General features: G+C 40.0%; 1 protein-coding gene across 3 annotated transcripts in view; it reads right to left on the reverse strand.

Annotated features, from left to right (window-relative positions):
- Positions 1-8579: 8579 nt before the first annotated feature.
- Positions 8580-18579, reverse strand: part of LOC125643215 (UDP-N-acetylglucosamine transferase subunit ALG13) — a 40391-nt gene continuing 30391 nt past the window's right edge. For 2 of the 3 annotated variants that reach the window (XM_075132497.1, XM_075132496.1), the window contains 2 exons: positions 15000-15040; positions 13683-13818 (listed from right to left, as the gene is read on the reverse strand). In XM_075132497.1, coding sequence (XP_074988598.1) covers positions 15013-15040 — 28 coding nt within the window. In that variant the 3' untranslated portion in view covers positions 13683-13818; positions 15000-15012. Of the gene's footprint in view, positions 9558-13637; positions 13819-14999; positions 15041-18579 lie in introns of those variants that run through there. The other variant, XM_075132495.1, reaches the window with a different exon arrangement.

Here is an 18579-nt window from a genome sequence, read left to right on the forward strand (position 1 = left end):
TTTCAGACAGGAGGCTTTAGGAAATGTCTGCAGTTGACAGGTACCAAGAGCAGGGTCACCTAGTAGCCTAAACTCTGAACATCCTTGCTTTCATGGGATTACGTCTCACCTTTAATGTTACTTTATTGTACTTATTTGTGTTCCACATTCTTTTTCTAATGGTATGCTATGTAATATATTTTTAGCAGAAATAGAAAGAAATGTAAATATTAAGACTTGTAATATTTAAATAAATGATATATAATTAGTGTATAAATAAAACCTTACATTTTAAAGAGATTAAAATTGGTTAATGCACTAGACACGTAACAAGAGGGCTTCCTGTACAGTCTAGCATTACTACATGTACACATGGCAAGCAATCTGAATAGGAATAGGTTAATTTTTACCATATATAATTAACCCCATAGAGTGAATGGTCTTATGCATTACCCATTGCTGGCAATGGGAGCTGTGTCTGAAAACCACTATTACTGACATGGAGTTAACATAATCAATAGGGATACGTATGGTAGCACACAAAAAAAGGGAATGCTCATGTAGTATGGGAATTGTGTAACCACCGTACAATTACACTTTACAATTGTATGATGAGATGTAGCACATCACTATGTACAAGCAAAAAGTCGTGTAACTCCCATAGAAGTTGTGAGTGAAGCCCCATCCTGATCCTTGTGATATCAATGGCAAACCAATTTATTTCAGTGGGAAGAGATTCAGGTCCTACCCTGCTAGAAATGTTTCCTAGTGTTGTTTATATAACATACATTACACTGAACTCATGTTTTTTCTTCCTTCGCCACTCCCAAATGTGGCCATAGATTTGCATGGGCATAGCTTACATGCGGCTATTTTTATTTGCTTCCCTCTTAGGTCCAAATTCTGCAGTCCTTACTCAGGGAAAAGTTCTAATCTACTTCAAAAGGATTTTAATCTGAGTGCAGACTGTTATGTTCTTGTACCAGATATGGACTAGCTACAGAGCTTGGTTATACACACCGGACATGTTCATCATAAGATCTTTTACTGTTCTTTCAGGTATGGCTGAGTTTAGTTTTAAATAAGGTGTTTACACACAGAACCACCTAGTGGCTAAACAGTATAATACATCTTAGTATTCCATTACACTCCCCTTTTAAGTTCTACATGCCTACCATTTACAATATCACACTGATATGTACTGAACTTAAAAGATAGTGTTAAGTGTCTCTTAATTGTACTGGTTTTCTAATTACATGACCCGAACATGAAACAACTTGGTCATCTGGCTGTCCATTAGCTGCAACAACTGGCTGTGGTCAGTCAAGAATCCCTGAGTCATTGTGTTCTTGTTCTGCCATCTGTAGTTTGTTTTGTTGATTGCTCTTTCTGAGAAACAAATTGTAGATGTCTGTGGTTTCTGTTGAACTCTTCACTGTCAGTCTTGATCACAGATAATCGGACTGCTGAATTCTTTTTCTTTATGACAGCTGGAGTTGTCCATCCCTTTTCTCCATCCAATTTTACATAAAGTGTCACCAGGTTTTAGACCCAGTAGTTCTCTGAGAGACGTCTGTGGTAAAAATGTTCATACGCTCTTTTAGCCTTTTTATCTGACTTGGCTACTTTCTTCATGCCTGGCCACTTTGGAGGCAGATTCTTTTCCAAAGTTGGAACAGTAGTTCTGAGTTGTCTTCCCATCAGGAGTTGTGCTGGACTACATCCAGTAGCTGCTATTGGTGTAGATCTGTAACTCAGAAGAACAAGGAACGGATCTTCTTGCTGTAGTGTTTTCTTGGCTGCCTGTATAGCTCTCTCAGCCTCTACTCGCTTGTGGGTATTGCTAGTAATATGATCAAAATCATATTTAATTTGGAATGACAAATTCTGCTGCAGTTAATTGTGGTCTGTTGTCTGTCACTAGTTGTTCTGGAATACCGAAGTGAGTAAAAGTGCACTTCAGTATCTCGATAACACTGTGACATGTCTTTCAAGTACATTGTTTCTATATCACTGGAAAAATAGTCCATGACAATCAGGTAACCATGTCCTTTGAATTCACACAAAATCTGCAGCTAGTCTCTTCTAAGGTATCTCTAGAAGAGATGTTTCTACACATATGGTTCAGCATTGTCTCTTAAGTTGATTTGTACTAGATCTCCTTTCAAAAGCCCAGTATCATCAATTCCTCTATCCCTTTCTCACTCTCCTGGCTGCCACTGAAGCTGAAAAGATTGTTGATCTATGATCCTTTGATCACATGCACTCTGAATGCAAGACTTTTGCCTTTGTAAATTGTTTCTGTGATGAACTGGGCCCTGCAGTTCAGAATGTCTCCAGGGCTAGTCACAGCTGTGTCAGGTGAATTCAGCTCTGGGAGGGGTTGAAGGTGATTGTAAGTGCTTCTGAGATGAATATGACATCAGCTCCTGAGGCAATTTTAAAGTCAATAGTCTTGCCATAAATATTTAGTTTCACTCTACAGGCAGGCTCTCCATCATCACATATGACATCACATCCCAGAACAATGGATCTTGATTGTCTCTAATATGAGCACTCCCTGATTGCTTTGGTGCAGCAAACAGCTGCAAAATGTCCATATTTCGTGCATTTATTACATTGTGTGCCTCTGCCTGGACATCTGTCATCTCTTGAGATATTACTTGTTCCACATCTTGTGCATGTACGTTGTATTTTGTCCCTCTTGGCTTGGGTGTTCTCTCTCCTTGCCTCAGGGGTTTTATGATTATAACTTAACATTCCAGTATCTGTTTACAGTTTCTAAACTAGTTTCAGGTTTCTCAAGTTGCTCCTGCCTTTTGTTCTGTTGTTTGACTAATTCTGACTGCTTTGCTATCTGCATAGCCGTGGCTAGGGTTCAGTCTCTCTTTAATTGTATCTCTTGGGAAAGATTTTTTTATGTTAACCCAATAACAAGCTTGTCTCTGATATTTTCATATTTTGCATTCCCAGAATCACAGTTTTCAGCCAATGTATGTAATGTTCTTATAAAACATTCAACCTTGCCCCCTGGTTCTTGAATTCTCTGTTGAAAATACTCTCTTTCATGAACCACATTTCTCTGGGGTATAAAGTACACATCAAACACAGCACCAGAACCCTTTCATAGTCATCTCTGTGACTGTCTTCAGTAAAGTCAAAAGATTTAAAGATATACTCCGTGTAGCATAAATTAAAGAAGATACCTGTACATCTCCAGCTTCTTTGTGGAGCTTGGTAGCAATGCAAAATCTTGCAAAACATTGTTTTCAGACTAACAAACCTTCACAATGGACAAAGCTGAAGTTCTCTGTGGCACTGAAGAGTGGCATGCTCATAAGATCCTGCAACCTTTGTTCCTTCTCTTTCTGTTGTTAGTTTACTTCTGCCACCATGTCATATTCCTGTACCAGATATGGACTAGCTACAGAGCTTGGTTATATATACATTAGATGTGTTCATTAAAGATCCTTTAATGGTCTGCCAAGTAGGGCTAAGGTTGGCTTTAAATAAGGTATTTTACACACCGTGTCAGCTGAACAGTACAATACAGTTTAGCACTCCATTACACTGAGTGAGCAGAGGGACTAAGATTTGGCCCATTTCACACTGGGATTGTGCTGTAAATTCTTATGGGGAAGTGAGCAGTGCATTATACCAATGGGCAAATGGCAAAAGACTTAGAATTTGGATTTAGTTGGATAAGTGCCCAGCAGTTTGGATAAGCATTGACTTCTTTGTGGGGCTTCAGACTGAACTGGAAAATTGTGCAAGAACCAGCTATTTTCATGAGGTTACTAGTACTTCCTACTTCGGGATGGATTGCAATGCTTTTTGCTTTTCATGCTTTTTCAGCATTTCCAAGAATAGAATCTAGAAGGAAAAATTTTTATATATAATGTTAGCTGGAAAAGGTTGAATGTTGGTGAATTTGGTTCAGTATCAAAATGGTAGCTAATCCCTATCTCATTAGCATTGCCACAAGTGTAAATTTTAGACATTAAGCAGTCTCCATGGCTGATTTCCACATGAATACATTAGTATTTCCACCAGTCCACTAGCATGTTACATTTAAAAACTAGTTTTAGATGGGTTTGGTTAGGCACATGGAAAAACAAGTCTGAACCATTTTTAAAACCCTGGAATTACTAAAAGAAATTGTTTAACAAAAAATGCCTTTGGCCAATTTTGAAATAGACAAGGTATAATTTATGCCTTCCCCTCCTCACAAGAGTGGGTTTCAATGGACATCAAATCTCACCAATATATTGTAGCCTTATGTCATAGAGGGAGGTAGCACAAGTGTAACTGGCATGTTGAAGCAGAATCACCCATAGGGAAGCACCTGTGACTCTCAAATGCATAATGGAGAAATTAATTAGAATCAGTGAGTCTACAGTGAATAATAAACAAACTCAATGATGGAATTTCTAAAATAAAGTGTTACCAAAATAGTCTGTAGCTTACTAAACATGTTAAATGAAACCCAATTACTATAAATCATTTCCCAGAACTAAAACAAGATTTTTTTTTTTTGCTTGTGCTAACCATTCAAAACAAGCATTTTTACTCCTTTTATATTATATTATCTGGCTATATTATTCCCTATCCTGTACAAATTAGTTTAAGACTCTTTCCGCTGTTTTAGCCAGTAACATTTGTACAAGGTTAAATCAATTTGTGTTTTTATTCATAATGTGTTTTTCCATAGGAGTGGCTAATGTTCCAAGTCAAATCATGATGCAGAAATGTTTTTAAAAGATAATGTCTTTTATCTAAAGAGGTGTTTGAAATGTGGTGGAAGTGCTGGATCCTTATTTTCAGAATCTTAGTTTTTCTGGAGAATAAAGGACTATCAATCTTCCTTTGATTTTTAAAGGTGTGCAAAGCAAAAGAGAGGAAAAAGAATGAACATGAACTCACTTGTTAGAAACCACCTTGAAAGTGATCTCCAGAAAAACTTCCAGAGATCAATTTCTAGTGAGCAGTTCAGCAGCTATGAAAAAAGAGCACCTCCAACGGTCTTCAGAGACCACTTCTTAATACTTCTTTTTCCATCACTTTGTTTACTTTCACACTAGTGGCATGAACAGAGCAACAAGATGTGGTTGCTCTCTCTCTCACACACACACAGATAATGCAAAGAACTGTCCCTCCTAACACAATTAGCTAACAAAACACTGTGATATCTTTAGCCAACAAAATTCAGAGGAGATGCTTTTTGACCATTTAGAGAAAAATTCTTTGTTTTTGAGGTTTGGCTTTTTTTAAGTGTAGCTACTTGGGGGTAGCGTGCAGTTTCATTTAAAAGCTAAGCTGTATTTGTTTATATGATATAGTTTGGGAACTATAGACTGATCTGTTGAAGGGGAAAGGATGGTAAAGGAAGTTTAAGTATTCTATTTTCCTACATAGCAGGCACAAGGGGAATGGGCTTATTTTGCCAAACATTTTTGCAATGTCTTTATCATTCAATTGCATCTTCTCAGAGTTTAATCATAGAAACAGTTTGGAATCTAAACATTTATTTTAATGATATTTTACTCCAGAGGATTAAAAACAATAGGTGGGGGGGGGGGATTTTGTTTTTTTAAACTTTTGGTCAAAATCTTGTTGCCCTTAAGTAGGAATTTTGCCTGCGTAAAATCTAAGCGAGGGCTCAGGATTTAGCCATTAAATAGCAGCCTCCGGGGGGGAGGGGGGAGAGAAAGAGTTTTACCTACCTATTTTCTGTCAGCAGTGCAAACTCTATCATTTGCAAACACATGTAAAAATGAAGCGAAATGATGTACATAACAAATGAAATTATTTTATGTGTATTTTTAGCTTACTTGTAAACTGAAAAAAAATTAAAAAGCATTTACTTTTTTCCAAAAATGTATGTCTATTGAAATTCAAGGTGTTTCTACCTTTTCAGATGTAACATTTCCAGCTGCCTATTGATAATAAATATTTATGAACAGCAATGGATCTGTATATCTGTACCATGTTCAGCAGAACTTTTTCAAAGGCTCTACACACACCAAACTGCATTCAACTCGGGTATACTGCTTTTGGGAGAACTCAAGGGCTTGTGGAGACTTGTGCATGTGCTTAGGTTTAAGAACTGAGCACCTAGTTTTACAAACCTGAGCCAATGAGCATCTGGTAGCTATGACAGCTATTTTGTAACACCATATGCAATGAGGGGTGCAAATATTGGTATGTTGGGGTGAAGTCCTAGCACCAACAAAGTCAGTGACAAAACTCCAATTGACTTCAATACAGCCAGGATTTCACCCCTGAAATCCAAACACCCTAATGGTCAGGGTTCAGAGAGATACCGAAAACAGTCAGATAGGAACCCAAGCTGCAAAATAAAAAATAAATAAATAAGCCTGGATCCCAATTTCAAGCCACCCGAAGTCTGGATCCAAGGTTATCATCTCCTTCCATTATGAAGAAAGGAGCCATTTGGAAAATATAGATTTGGATTTCTAATTCGAACACCCTTCAATGTTTGGATCAAAGGTTTTGGTTGGAGCACAATTCTGTAATATAGCATGAGAAAAGACTGCATCATATTTAGGAAGATACTGATGAGGCAGAAAAATTAAAATGAAGGCTTGGCACGGAGCAAAACAGGTAACTGATCTGGAAATGCTGCTTACTGTAGGACCTTTAGTTTAGTGCTCTTGTGCAGCGAGGGGAGGAAAAACCAGTGCGGTAGCCTGATCTTTAGTAACAGTGAAGTCTAATGTCGCAAACACACAGAATTACACGGGATTTTTTTCTGCAGTATTTATGATAATTGTCTTTAATAATGCATGAATTTTAAAATTGAAAGACTTCTGAAAAGATGTGTGCCTCTAACAGTGTGGAATGTTATGGATGTTAATGTGCAAAGATTGAAACAGGACTTGAGCTATCATCAGTGATTGCAGAACACCTGTTTAAGCTGCTGCTTAAGCAGCAGCTAAGGTTCCAGATAAAGTCACCTTTGCAGGATACAGACATGCGGCAAGGTACACAGGTATAACATCAGTGGAGTTACTCTGCATTGTTACACTTCTATAAATCCAGAGTAACTAAAATGAGAATCTGGTTCCCAGAACCCACCAAGGGGATATACCCTAGGTAGTGCTCATTGCAGTTGTGATGTCAAGCTGTGTCAGCCCACCAATAACTAATGCCCACTCAAAGCTTTAGAAAAATGGACCAACAGAGAAGGTATAAAATTATTTCAAAATTGGTGGCACCACCTAGGCAGGGAACAGGTATACACAGTGTAAATAAGGTTAAAAATGGACTAATTAAAAATTAGAAATTTAATTTAAAATCCTATATTTTTCTTGCCTTTATGGAAAAAAAAATACCTCTTAACATCAAGGCCATGTCAAATCCAAACACCAACACAATTATGGAAAGTCACCTTCCCAATGACACAAATTTGGGGCAGTAAGAGAGTGGATTCACCATTGGACTCCTCTCTAGCTACTCCCCACCAACCGTTGCTCTGGATCCCTCAGTGGCCTGCCTCTTCTCGCTACTTGGCTCTCTCACCAAGCCCCATTTTTTTCCCCACCTCTTCTGGGTGGAGAGAACGTCCTTACATCTGATCCTCGACCCCAGCTCTTTGTCCCATAATGCTTACACCCTTCTCTCAGGGCACTAAGTTGCCCTTATCCCTTTGAATTAGGGAGCTTAACTCCATCTTCCAAAGGGCTAACCGGGAAACAAGAGTCCTCGCATTAAGCTGGGTTCCAGTTCAAGGACCCTATAAACAGCAGCCAAGGTCTGCTCTGTCAGACACCTTGCCACTGCCTCCCTGGACTACTATTTACTATTGGCCTTCCCTCAAGCCTTTTCCACTACCCCTTTCTGGGCTCTTTGTAATGAACAGCATCATCCAGGGTTTCTCCTGAGAGATCCAGTTTCTGCCCTTTGTCAGGATCAGCCACAGGAACTTGCTCCAATCCTGTGTCTTTCAGGTAGCACTCCCTGGTCTTCCTCCTTACCCTGCAGGAGCTTTCTTATTCCTGCAGGTCTTTCCCTTCTCATTACCAAGAGAGACTGTAGAGTTCTTCCCTTTCTCCCTGCAACCTCTTTCTGCTTCAGGCTGCCTCTCTTTATAGCACTCCCCAGCTGGGCTTCATTTTTAAATTAGGCCTTGGTTACCCTCCAGGTGCAACCAGGTGGGTTAACTGGCCTCTCAAGCCCACATTAAGCCTTTCACACACTGTGTGGGGTAGACCCCCCACCACCGGGACCTAAGTGTAAGAGAGCACGTGGGTCACACGCACACAACAGTCCTCAATGAGTATGACAAGGAGAAGCATCAGTTTGTACAGCAGCACCTCATTGGCCTATGATCTGAAAAGCAACAGAAGTAGTTTTGTACTGCACTGGCTTTTTGGCAGTAAAACAAGTTTCTGCTTGATGTTGTTATCCTCATTTCACTACTGACTCAAAGGAGGAATTTTGGGGAATATGTTCAGTCCAATTGTCTCCTATGTCCCATAAAAAACCCTATGTGGATTTCTTAACACAAGCCTCTTAAACTACTTTGTAGGGACATTAAGGAGGGTTTTTTGGTCAGAAAAAAAGACTCATTTCCATAGGTTAGATGCTTTTTTGTTTATTTAGTGCAAGTCAAACACCACTTCTACCACCATTTGTGCAGGGTGACTTTCACGAACCAAGGCTCTCACAAATACAACTAGATACAGTAGAACAGGCCAATGCCGAGCACTCTCCCACCTTCTAACACTTCAAGACTATACTGAACAAAATTAAACAGAGAAAGAGCAACTATTACAAATAAGTAGTTACTATTGGAGAATACACCTGGCTGATGTGTTTTGTTCAGGACTGGAAAAAGCAGCCTATTTCAACAGTATTTACTTTCCTCCAACGGACTGGGACCCAACCTTTCTCCTGCTTACATAATGAAGTAGGTTACCATTACAGGCAAACTGGTATAATATGTAAGATACACCGTTCTCTTGTGCAAGAGTTACTCCTCCATACATTGTACTTATTGATGAAGGTAAGTGATAATTTATATATACTGGCATGAAAGACAAATTGCATGGTTATATATTATGTACAGTTGAATATAAGCTTAGGGTTCTTTGCTATACAATAGTTTTACTTTCCAATATACTCTAATAAAACAATACTCAAGTTTTAAACATTTTTACCATTAACTAAAAGAGAAACATGTAAATGAAACAAAACAGCTACACAATCCACTACTGAAACAATACTAACAGAGAAAACAAGAAAACTCTAGTGCAAGAAGTGGGTTTACATCACTTGGCCTTACATACTCTGAGGTACATAATGTGATACAGGATTAGGTGAGGTAACATAGCTGACTTGATGCAACTGTCCAGGATTTACAGTATTATGAAGCCGTGAAGAATTACCATACGATGGATTTGTGGGATGCCAAGGGCTAACATAATGATAGGCAGGTACTAAAGAGATGCAAGAGTCAAACCCAGGTAGAGGTGGCTGGCCATAGGGATCTGTCGCTACTGGATAATATACTGTTCCATGGGGTGGAGGTGGAGGCTCTACATTTTGGAAAGTACCTGAAAACAGAGTTGATATATTTTAACATTTTGGCCATTTTTATGCAATCCTTCATTTTCATTACAACTGAAACAATTTTATGACACTTATGACAACACAGAACATATCTAGATAAATAATTTATGCCCAAATGATGCGTACACTGACAAGGAGACCATCTCAGCTCTTGAATAAGTTTGGAAGGCAACCTGCTCATTCACAGATGTGTCCCATGTCTGTAAGTATTCACTGCCTACTGATTGTATTTCTTTTTGTTGAGGCTCAGAGGAAGGGCAGATCCCCTTTTGAACTTCTCTGGGGGGGCTGCAGGACAGTAGGGGATTTAAAAAACAAACAAAAGAACACCTCTCTTTGTAACCTCTGACCAGATACCATGGTGATGGATATGGGGTAAAGAAACTTAATAGGTTATAATTGCAGCAGAACTGCAAGTCTGTGTAATTGTCATTGATCAATTAATAGTTTTGGCAAGATACAGTGACAAAGACATGCCAGTTTCTACCATGTTTACTCCATTAGCCCAATATCAGACACTTAATGAGGCCAGACATCTGACCTTTGACATCATCTACTCCTTTAACACAGTCCCTCCCCTCTCCTTCCCCCTTAACTCCAGATAAACCTATATGCTTCTTACAAAACTGTTGGGTTGGGCTAAGTGTTGCTGTAACTTTATACACAGTGGAAGAGAGAGCCAGTGATAATGGCTGTTTAGATAGCCAAGACACCTAGGAGAGTCCACTAACTATGGTTCCAATATTCCCTACTAGTACTCAAAATTTAGGGTTTTTTTTTTTAAATACAAGCATTATTTTGGTTTGTTGTGGGTCAGCAAAAAAAAAGTGGTCATCACAAGGTGCAAACATTTTTAAACACACAACCTCCCACACAGCTTTGAAAAAAAAGTCCTTTCTAGAAAAGCAGCTAGTCTACCAAGGTCAAGCCAAAAATAATATTTTTGTTTCTTGATGGTGTTACCTAGCCCTGAATATCGGCAATTCTAAATCATAAACTTAAGTAATATATCAGAAACAGCACACACCTAACCCTAAAATAACCTATAAAGGAGCAGGGCTCACAGGCAATTTTGATTTTTTTCTAGCATCTATCCCTGGCTGCAAGTAATGAACAATAATTTTAAAAATGATAAAAGATAATATCTCGTCACCCACCCACAGAGCATACACTATCCTCATTTTACAACAAAACTCTATTTTAACAACCCCCCCACACACAAGTTGTCACCAATTCCAGAGGCCATTATATGCAATTCATCATTTATCTCATCTAATGGGAAATGTAAACAGGCCCTTGACACAACATAATTGATTGCTATGGTCCTTTTTCCTCGCTTTGTCAACTGAAATTGTAGACCAATGTGACCAACTGTTGTAGCTCACAGGAGTAGTGTAAACTGGTAAACAGTAGGATGCTTAAAGAAAAGGAGGACTTGTGGCACCTTAGAGACTAACAAATTTATCTGAGCATAAGTTTTCGTGGACTACAGCTCACTTCATCTGATGCATTCAGTGGAAAATACAGTGGGGAGATTTATATACACAGAGAACATGAAACAATGGATGTTACCATACACACTGTAACGAGAGTGATCAGGTAAGGTGAGCTATTACCAGCAGGACAGTGTGTGTGTGTGGGGGGGGGGGCGGGAACCTTTTGTAGTGATAATCAAGGTGTGCCATTTCCAGCAGTTGACAAGAATGTCTGAGAAACAGTGGGGGGGGGGGGGGGCTGGGGTGTCTGCTGACATGCACGAGCTGAAACTGTGGAAAAGCAGCATCACTTGCCCCATAACCTCAGCTGTGCAGAACACAATGCCATCCACAGCCTCAGAAACAACTCTGACATAATCAAAAAGGCTGACAAAGGAGGTGCTGTCATCATCATGAGTAGGTCGGAATATGAACAAGAGGCTGCTTGGCAGCTCTCCAACACCACTTTCTACAAGCCATTACCCTCTGATCCCACTGAGAGTTACCAAAAGAAACTACAGCATTTGCTCAAGAAACTCCCTGAAAAAGCACAAGAAGAAATCTGCAGAGACACACTCCTGGAACCTCAACCAGGGGTATTCTATCTGCTACCCAAGATCCATAAACCAGGAAATCCTCAATGTCCCATCATCTCAGGCATTGGCACCCTGACAGCAGGATTGTCTGGCTATGTAGACTCCCTCCTCAGGTCCTACGCTACCAGCACTCCCAGCTATCTTTGAGACACCACTGACTTTCTGAGGAAACTACAATCCATCGGTGATCTTCCTGAAAACACCATCCTAGCTACTATGGATGCAGAAGCCCTCTACACCAACATTCCACACAAAGATGGACTACAAGCCGTCAGGAACACTATCCCCGATAACGTCATGGCAAACCTAGTGGCTGAACTTTGTGACTTTGTCCTCACCCAAAACTATTTCACATTTGGGGAGAATGTATACATTCAAATCAGCAGCACTGCTATGGGTACCCGCATGGCCCCACAGTATGCCAACATTTTTATGGCTGATTTAGAACAACGCTTCCTCAGCTCTCGTCCCCTAATGCCCCTACTCTACTTGCGCTACATTGAGGACATTTTCATCATCTGGACCCGTGGAAAAGAAGCCCTTGAGGAATTCCACCATGATTTCAACATTTTTCCGTCCCACCATCAATCTCAGCCTGGACCAGTCTACACAAGAGATCCACTTCCTGGACACTACGGTGCTACTAAGCTATGGTCACATAAACACCACCCTATACCGGAAACCTACTGACCGCTATTCCTACCTACATGCCTCCAGCTTTCACCCTGACCACACCACACGATCCATCGTCTACAGCCAAGCTCTACGATACAACCGCATTTGCTCCAACCCCTCAGACAGAGACAAACACCTACAAGGTCTCTATCAATCATTCTTACAACTACAATACCCAGAAACAGATTGACAGAGCCAGAAGAGTTCCCAGAAGTCACCTACTACAGGACAGGCCCAACAAAGAAAATAACAGAATGCCACTAGCCATCACCTTCAGCCCCCAAATAAAACCTCTCCAACGCATCATCAAGGATCTACAACCTATCCTGAACGATGACCCATCACTCTCACAGATCTTGGGAGACAGGCCAGTCCTTGCTTACAGACAGCCCCACAACCTGAAGCAAATACTCACCAGCAACCACATACCACACAACAGAACCACTAACCCAGGAACCTATCCTTGCAACAAAGTGTGTTGCCAACTGTGTCCACATATCCATTCGGGGACTCCGTCATAGGGCCTCATCACATCAGCCACACTATCAGAGGCTCGTTCACCTGCACATCTACCAATGTGATATATGCTCTCATGTGCCAGCAATGCCCCTCTGCCATGTACATTGGCCAAACAGGACAGTCTCTACGTAAAAGAATAAATGGACACAAATCAGACGTCAAGAATTATAACATTCAAAAACCAGTCAGAGAACACTTCAATCTCTTTGGTCACTCGATTACAGACTTAAAAGTGGCAATTCAACAAAAAAACCTTCAAAAAACAGACTCCAACGAGAGACTGCTGAATTGGAATTTACAAACTGGATACAATTAACTTAGATTTGAATAGAGACTGGGAGTGAATGGGTCATTACACAAAATAAAACTATTTACCCAATTTTATTCCCCCCCCCCCCCCCCCCCGCTGTTCCTCAGAAGTTCTTGTCAATTGCTGGAAATGGCCCACCTTGATCATCACTACAAAAGGTTCCCCCCCTCCCCCGCCTCTGCTCTCCTGCTAGTAATAGCTTACCTTACCTGATCACTCGTTACAGTGTGTATGGTAACACCTATTGTTTCATGTTCTCTGTGTATATAAATCTCCCCACTGTATTTTCCACTGAATGCATCCGATGAAGTGAGCTGTAGCTCACGAAAGCTTATGCTCAAATAAATTTCAGAGTAGCAGCCGTCTCTAAGGTGCCACAAGTCCTCCTTTTCTTTTTGCAGATACAGACTAACATGGCTGCTACTCTGAAACATTTCTACTTAAATGGCTCACACTCACATACACAAATGGTCATCCTAAAATACTAACCATTTGCTGTTTCCAGGGGAACTTGCCGGACATCATTCCTCCCAGTGTCAGTGTACAGCTGAGGTACTGACTGATCCACCATGGGGGCAGGCTCAGTGTATGCTGAGTAAGCTTCTACAGGTGACGGTGGTGGTACCTGTTGCATGTACACCATGGAATGCCAATAGCTCTGATGGTAATACTTTGGAGATTCGAAGTAAGGAGAGAAGTTTTATAGTTTGTGTGTGCACATGCACACACACACACACACACACACACTTTCCTCCCCCCACCTCAGTAGCACTTAACCATTAACATTTCCAGAAACCTGTTAACAATGTTGATACAGATTATATCTTGCAGACTGCCAGAAAGTCACCAAAACATGCCCACCCCCCCCCAGCACTTTTCTCAACTGTATTATACCCTCTCGAAGAATTAAAAGTGTCCTCCCTACACATTTTATCATATAGGAAGAGAAGGCATTTTGAGGAATTTCTATTGTGGAAGAGGCTGGCATGAGTCTTAGTCTGCAGCATATCAGCATTATCTATTCCATCAGAATCAGAGGGCAGATGTAATTCTAGTACGGGAGGTACCTCCTGCTGGACACTAAAATCTCAACCACCTTTTTGGTGTACAACATACTAATAAAGAGAGAGAAGGTATTGCCAGTAATTTAGTCTCTATTAGTAATTTCTAGGATGTAGAAAGTCTTATTGCATTCTGTAAGGTCCTTATCCTGACAGGTGCCAAGAACCCTCTACCACCATAGGGTGGGTGGTAAGGGCATAGAGTCAATAGGAACCCTGAGCACTGGGGCCCCATACCTGGAGAATAATGCTCAAGTTTCATCCCTGAATTATTAATAACTCTAAAGTCAACTAGATCACATGGCTGTTTGAGCATCAGCTGGGAGTGAGGCGTTACTATGCACTTAATTGCTGTAGTAGAGATCAAAAGCTGGTGCCTGGATTCTGTTCCTGTTCAATTGCCTTGGGCAAGATACATGGGGCCCAGGAGAATTTTCCCACTGATTTCAACAGGCACTTGACCAGGCTCTTAACCTTAAAACTTCTCTATGCTTTACCTACTCTTCCCGTAGAAATGGGAAGAACAATGCTTTACCCACCCATCTTCATAAAGCCACAGATATGAAACTCACTACATGTAAATGTTCTTTATGAGTTTCACAATTTACAACTCAAACTTCCTGCATTGTAAATTTAGTCTCCTCAAGGCACCCATGCATGTACTAATAGCCAAATGCACAGGAAGCAAATTCAGAACACTTAAAAGCCCTATTCAGACACATCAATGCATCTGTCAAGACAGGTGATACTGTACAAGCAGTTTACTATACCATATCTGACAAGCACTTACCTGCAATCCCAAATTAAAATAATACTGCAATACCTTTGTATCTGGAATTAGAAAACATACTATAATTACTGAAGATTGTGGACAAAAACCACCCAGAAACAGTCATCTGTTTGTGGTCTTGTTAAAACTATGTAAATGAATAAAAATAAAATTGCTCAATTGGACAGCATTTTTTTTCTGAATGTATTTTTAGAATACAGAGTTCAGAATCTGACTCAATTACTTTCAAAAGTGATATTCTTGAAGTTCGCACATATGTGTAAACAATCTATGCAGTTTAGCACAATAAAAACTGGATTAAACATTTTGACAATACATTAACAAGTAACATTAATAAGCCAAAACTAAAATTAATGTATTGCTATAAACCGTTTGCTCAATGATGCTTTTCACAGAATGACTATAATCAATGATTATTACAAACCTTAAAACAAATGAATATATTAAAAGTATAAATTACCATGGCCTAGATTTCCAGAAGTGACTAGCTATTTTGGACACTCACTCAATAGGGCCTGATTTTCGTATTCAAACCAAAGCTTTCTGAAAATTAAAGCCTGTTGAAGTTTGTCAAATTGGGCAACCAAAATTTAAGGTACCCAACACAGTCATTTTTGAAAATGTGGACCTAAAACGTACGTTGGAAGCAACTTCCCAAAGATTTGTAATTTAAAATTAACAATTTTTTTACATATTAACTAATTTGTTTCTTTGGGCAAGGGAGATAATTGTAAGAAGAGCAGGTATACACGTACAATAGAATCCCATTTATCTGACCCTCCATTATCTGGCTATCAGGGTATGTCTACACTTACTGTGGATTGATGCTGAGGCAATTGATCCACCGGAGTGGGTGGGGGAAAGGTGTCAATTCAGCAGGTCTAGTGATGACCTGCTAAATTGACCGCAAATCACTCTGTTGACTCTGGTACTCCACCGGAACGAGAAGTGTAAAGTAAGTTGACGGGAGAGTTTCTCCCATTGACCGAGTGCGGCGTAGACACCACAATAAAAGTTGACCTAAGCTACGTCGGCTCCAGCTACGTTATTCACACAGCTGAAGTTGCATACTAGGTTGACTTAACCCCATAGTGTAGACCAGCCATCAGTGTTAACAGGACCACCACCACACACAGGTGCAGAACGGGGCAATGTTTGGTGTGGTCCCTAGATGGTGATACAACACTGCACTTTCCCATTATCCGGATTTTTGATTATCCAATCTGGCCCTGGTCCAAATTATATCGGATAAATGGGGTTCTGCTGTAGTCTGCTTTACTTCTGTTAAAACAGTACTTTAGACACAAGAGTCCTATAAAATGACAGCGGAGGTGAGTGTGTTGACCTGGCCAGAAGAAGAGCTCTATGTAAACTTGAAATCTTCTCTCTCACCAACAGAAGTTGGTCCAATAAAAATACATTACCTCACCCACATTATCTCTCTAGAAGCAGAGGTGAAAGTTCCTTATTATGGACTTCCAACATCATGCACACAGAATATGAATGCATACCCATGCACATAGATAGTGGAATACTGTGTTTTTCTTACTTTTATTAGTTTATAAGATTTTATGATAGCTGTGTAAACTTCCACAATATCCAGAAAGATGGCATTTTAATCTGTTAAAAACACGGATAAATCATAATGACCAAAGCTGAAGTCCAGAATTTAGCATACATCTGACTACAGTAAAAAGGTATGGAAAGATGTATCCATTATCTGACATTATTGGGAAATACTAGATTACAGATTAGTTAGGTTTGTTGCCAACTATTCATGGATAATTTACCACCACCACAGATAGAATGTTACTTCGTTTTAAATCTATGGGAAAATTGCTTCACAGAATGTGGCTCGATGAAACTAAATTTTGCATTTTATGTACGCAAACAATGAAAAGGTCACTAAAATACTATGTCCCCAAACTGATTTGACTGATAAGCATCTTCTCTGCAAATAAGAGCACTACAGACCTTTCTCCAAGGGCCTGTGGTCCCTCCATTTTCACTATGAAAAGAAGAATGCATAATGCTAGTCTGAAAGCATGCGGGGGAGGGAGTACTTTGCCAGTTGCCCTATCATAAGCCAGCAGCAATTCATCTGCAGCCACTCCACACATACAGAAATGCATATGGTTATGGCATGTATGACTAGGCCCTAACACCCAAAACTTAATGCTATCTCTACCCATTATTAATTCCTGCTCTGCAGTTGTTACTCTGAGGCACCAAGATTTGCAGGGCCACCAAGATATATGTGCTGCTAAGGGAAGTGGGGACCTGCAAGGAGCATGGTGGGCAGGCATTCCACACAGTACCAAGATTTGTGGAGTTGGAATTAGGATTCCCCCAAGTCTTCTAGCTCTATGCAATTAAAAAAAGCATGCCACCTATCTCTCTACACAGATGCTGACACCCCTACCTTGGAAGGATAGAATGCACCCAGTTTTCTGCACCCTTCCAACTTGCCTTTTCCAATTTGCTTCCATCCAAGGGAAGAGATAATGTAGTCCTGGGCAATTATATGGTACACTAAGGAGTAATCCCAAAAGCGAGGATGGCCTTTAAAAAACTGTTCACTAAGAATAATCAAATTTTGAACTCAGAAACATACTTCTACCCAAAATGTGAAATGTCTGGGATATTCACATTTGCAATTCTGGCAGGAATACACAGTTTTTCATTCTACAGTGCAGTTTTGGAAATGGGCAGAAGCAACAATAAAACATCAGAGTCTTTGGCTGGTCTCATAGTGACTACTTCAGAGAGTTAGGGAAAGAAATGGGTAACTTTAGTTCCAGATTAGGGGCCTGCATTAAAGTTAACTGAAAATTCCTCCTACTTTCTCAGCTCCCTACAGCAATACAGCAAAGAAAAAAAGCTGTAGCACTTATCTGAAATAGACAGATGCTTTGTGTGAACGAGAGAGTATTACCAGCTCAGATCTACAGTGTTCTTCTCTGCATGCCAACTTGGATAGCACTTGGTTTATTGTGATTTGCAGCAATCAGGAGGCTATTTCTTTGTGCTTCACACAATCCAGGAAAACAGGCAAAGACAAAAGGGAGGCAAAGCTCCACATGACTCACTAAAACAGGTAATCTCAAGATATTCACACATTACTGATTATTTTAAGAAAATGTCAACCACTGCTTCTGTTCCCAATCTCTGAAAGTGAATTGAAAAAGTTCTACACCTCCTACATTTTCAGAAATATCAGTGGAAATCTGTTTGGGCAGGACCATGGGACTAAAAAACCTCACTTAATTCTGTACTTCAGGATTTCATTTTATTGATATTATTGATTCATTTTATTGATATTTACAGGTTTTTGAGGCTGTTTCATTTTTTAAAAAGAAAATTAAAACCTAACCATGGAATGGAAAGATGGTTAGTTCCTCCATCCACACTATGGCCAACTCTCATTATTTGCCATTTCAAAACAGACCATAATCTATCCAGTTATCTTAGTAAATCTGCATAAATTCTTCCCCACCCGTGCAGGCAAGGAGTTTATGCCCTGAGGGCCATCCTAGTGACACTGCTTTGGCTGTGACAAGGTTAACCATAATGCTGCTGA

This window comes from Caretta caretta, chromosome 9 (genome assembly GCF_965140235.1).
Source record: "Caretta caretta isolate rCarCar2 chromosome 9, rCarCar1.hap1, whole genome shotgun sequence".
Lineage (NCBI taxonomy): Eukaryota > Metazoa > Chordata > Testudines > Cheloniidae > Caretta > Caretta caretta.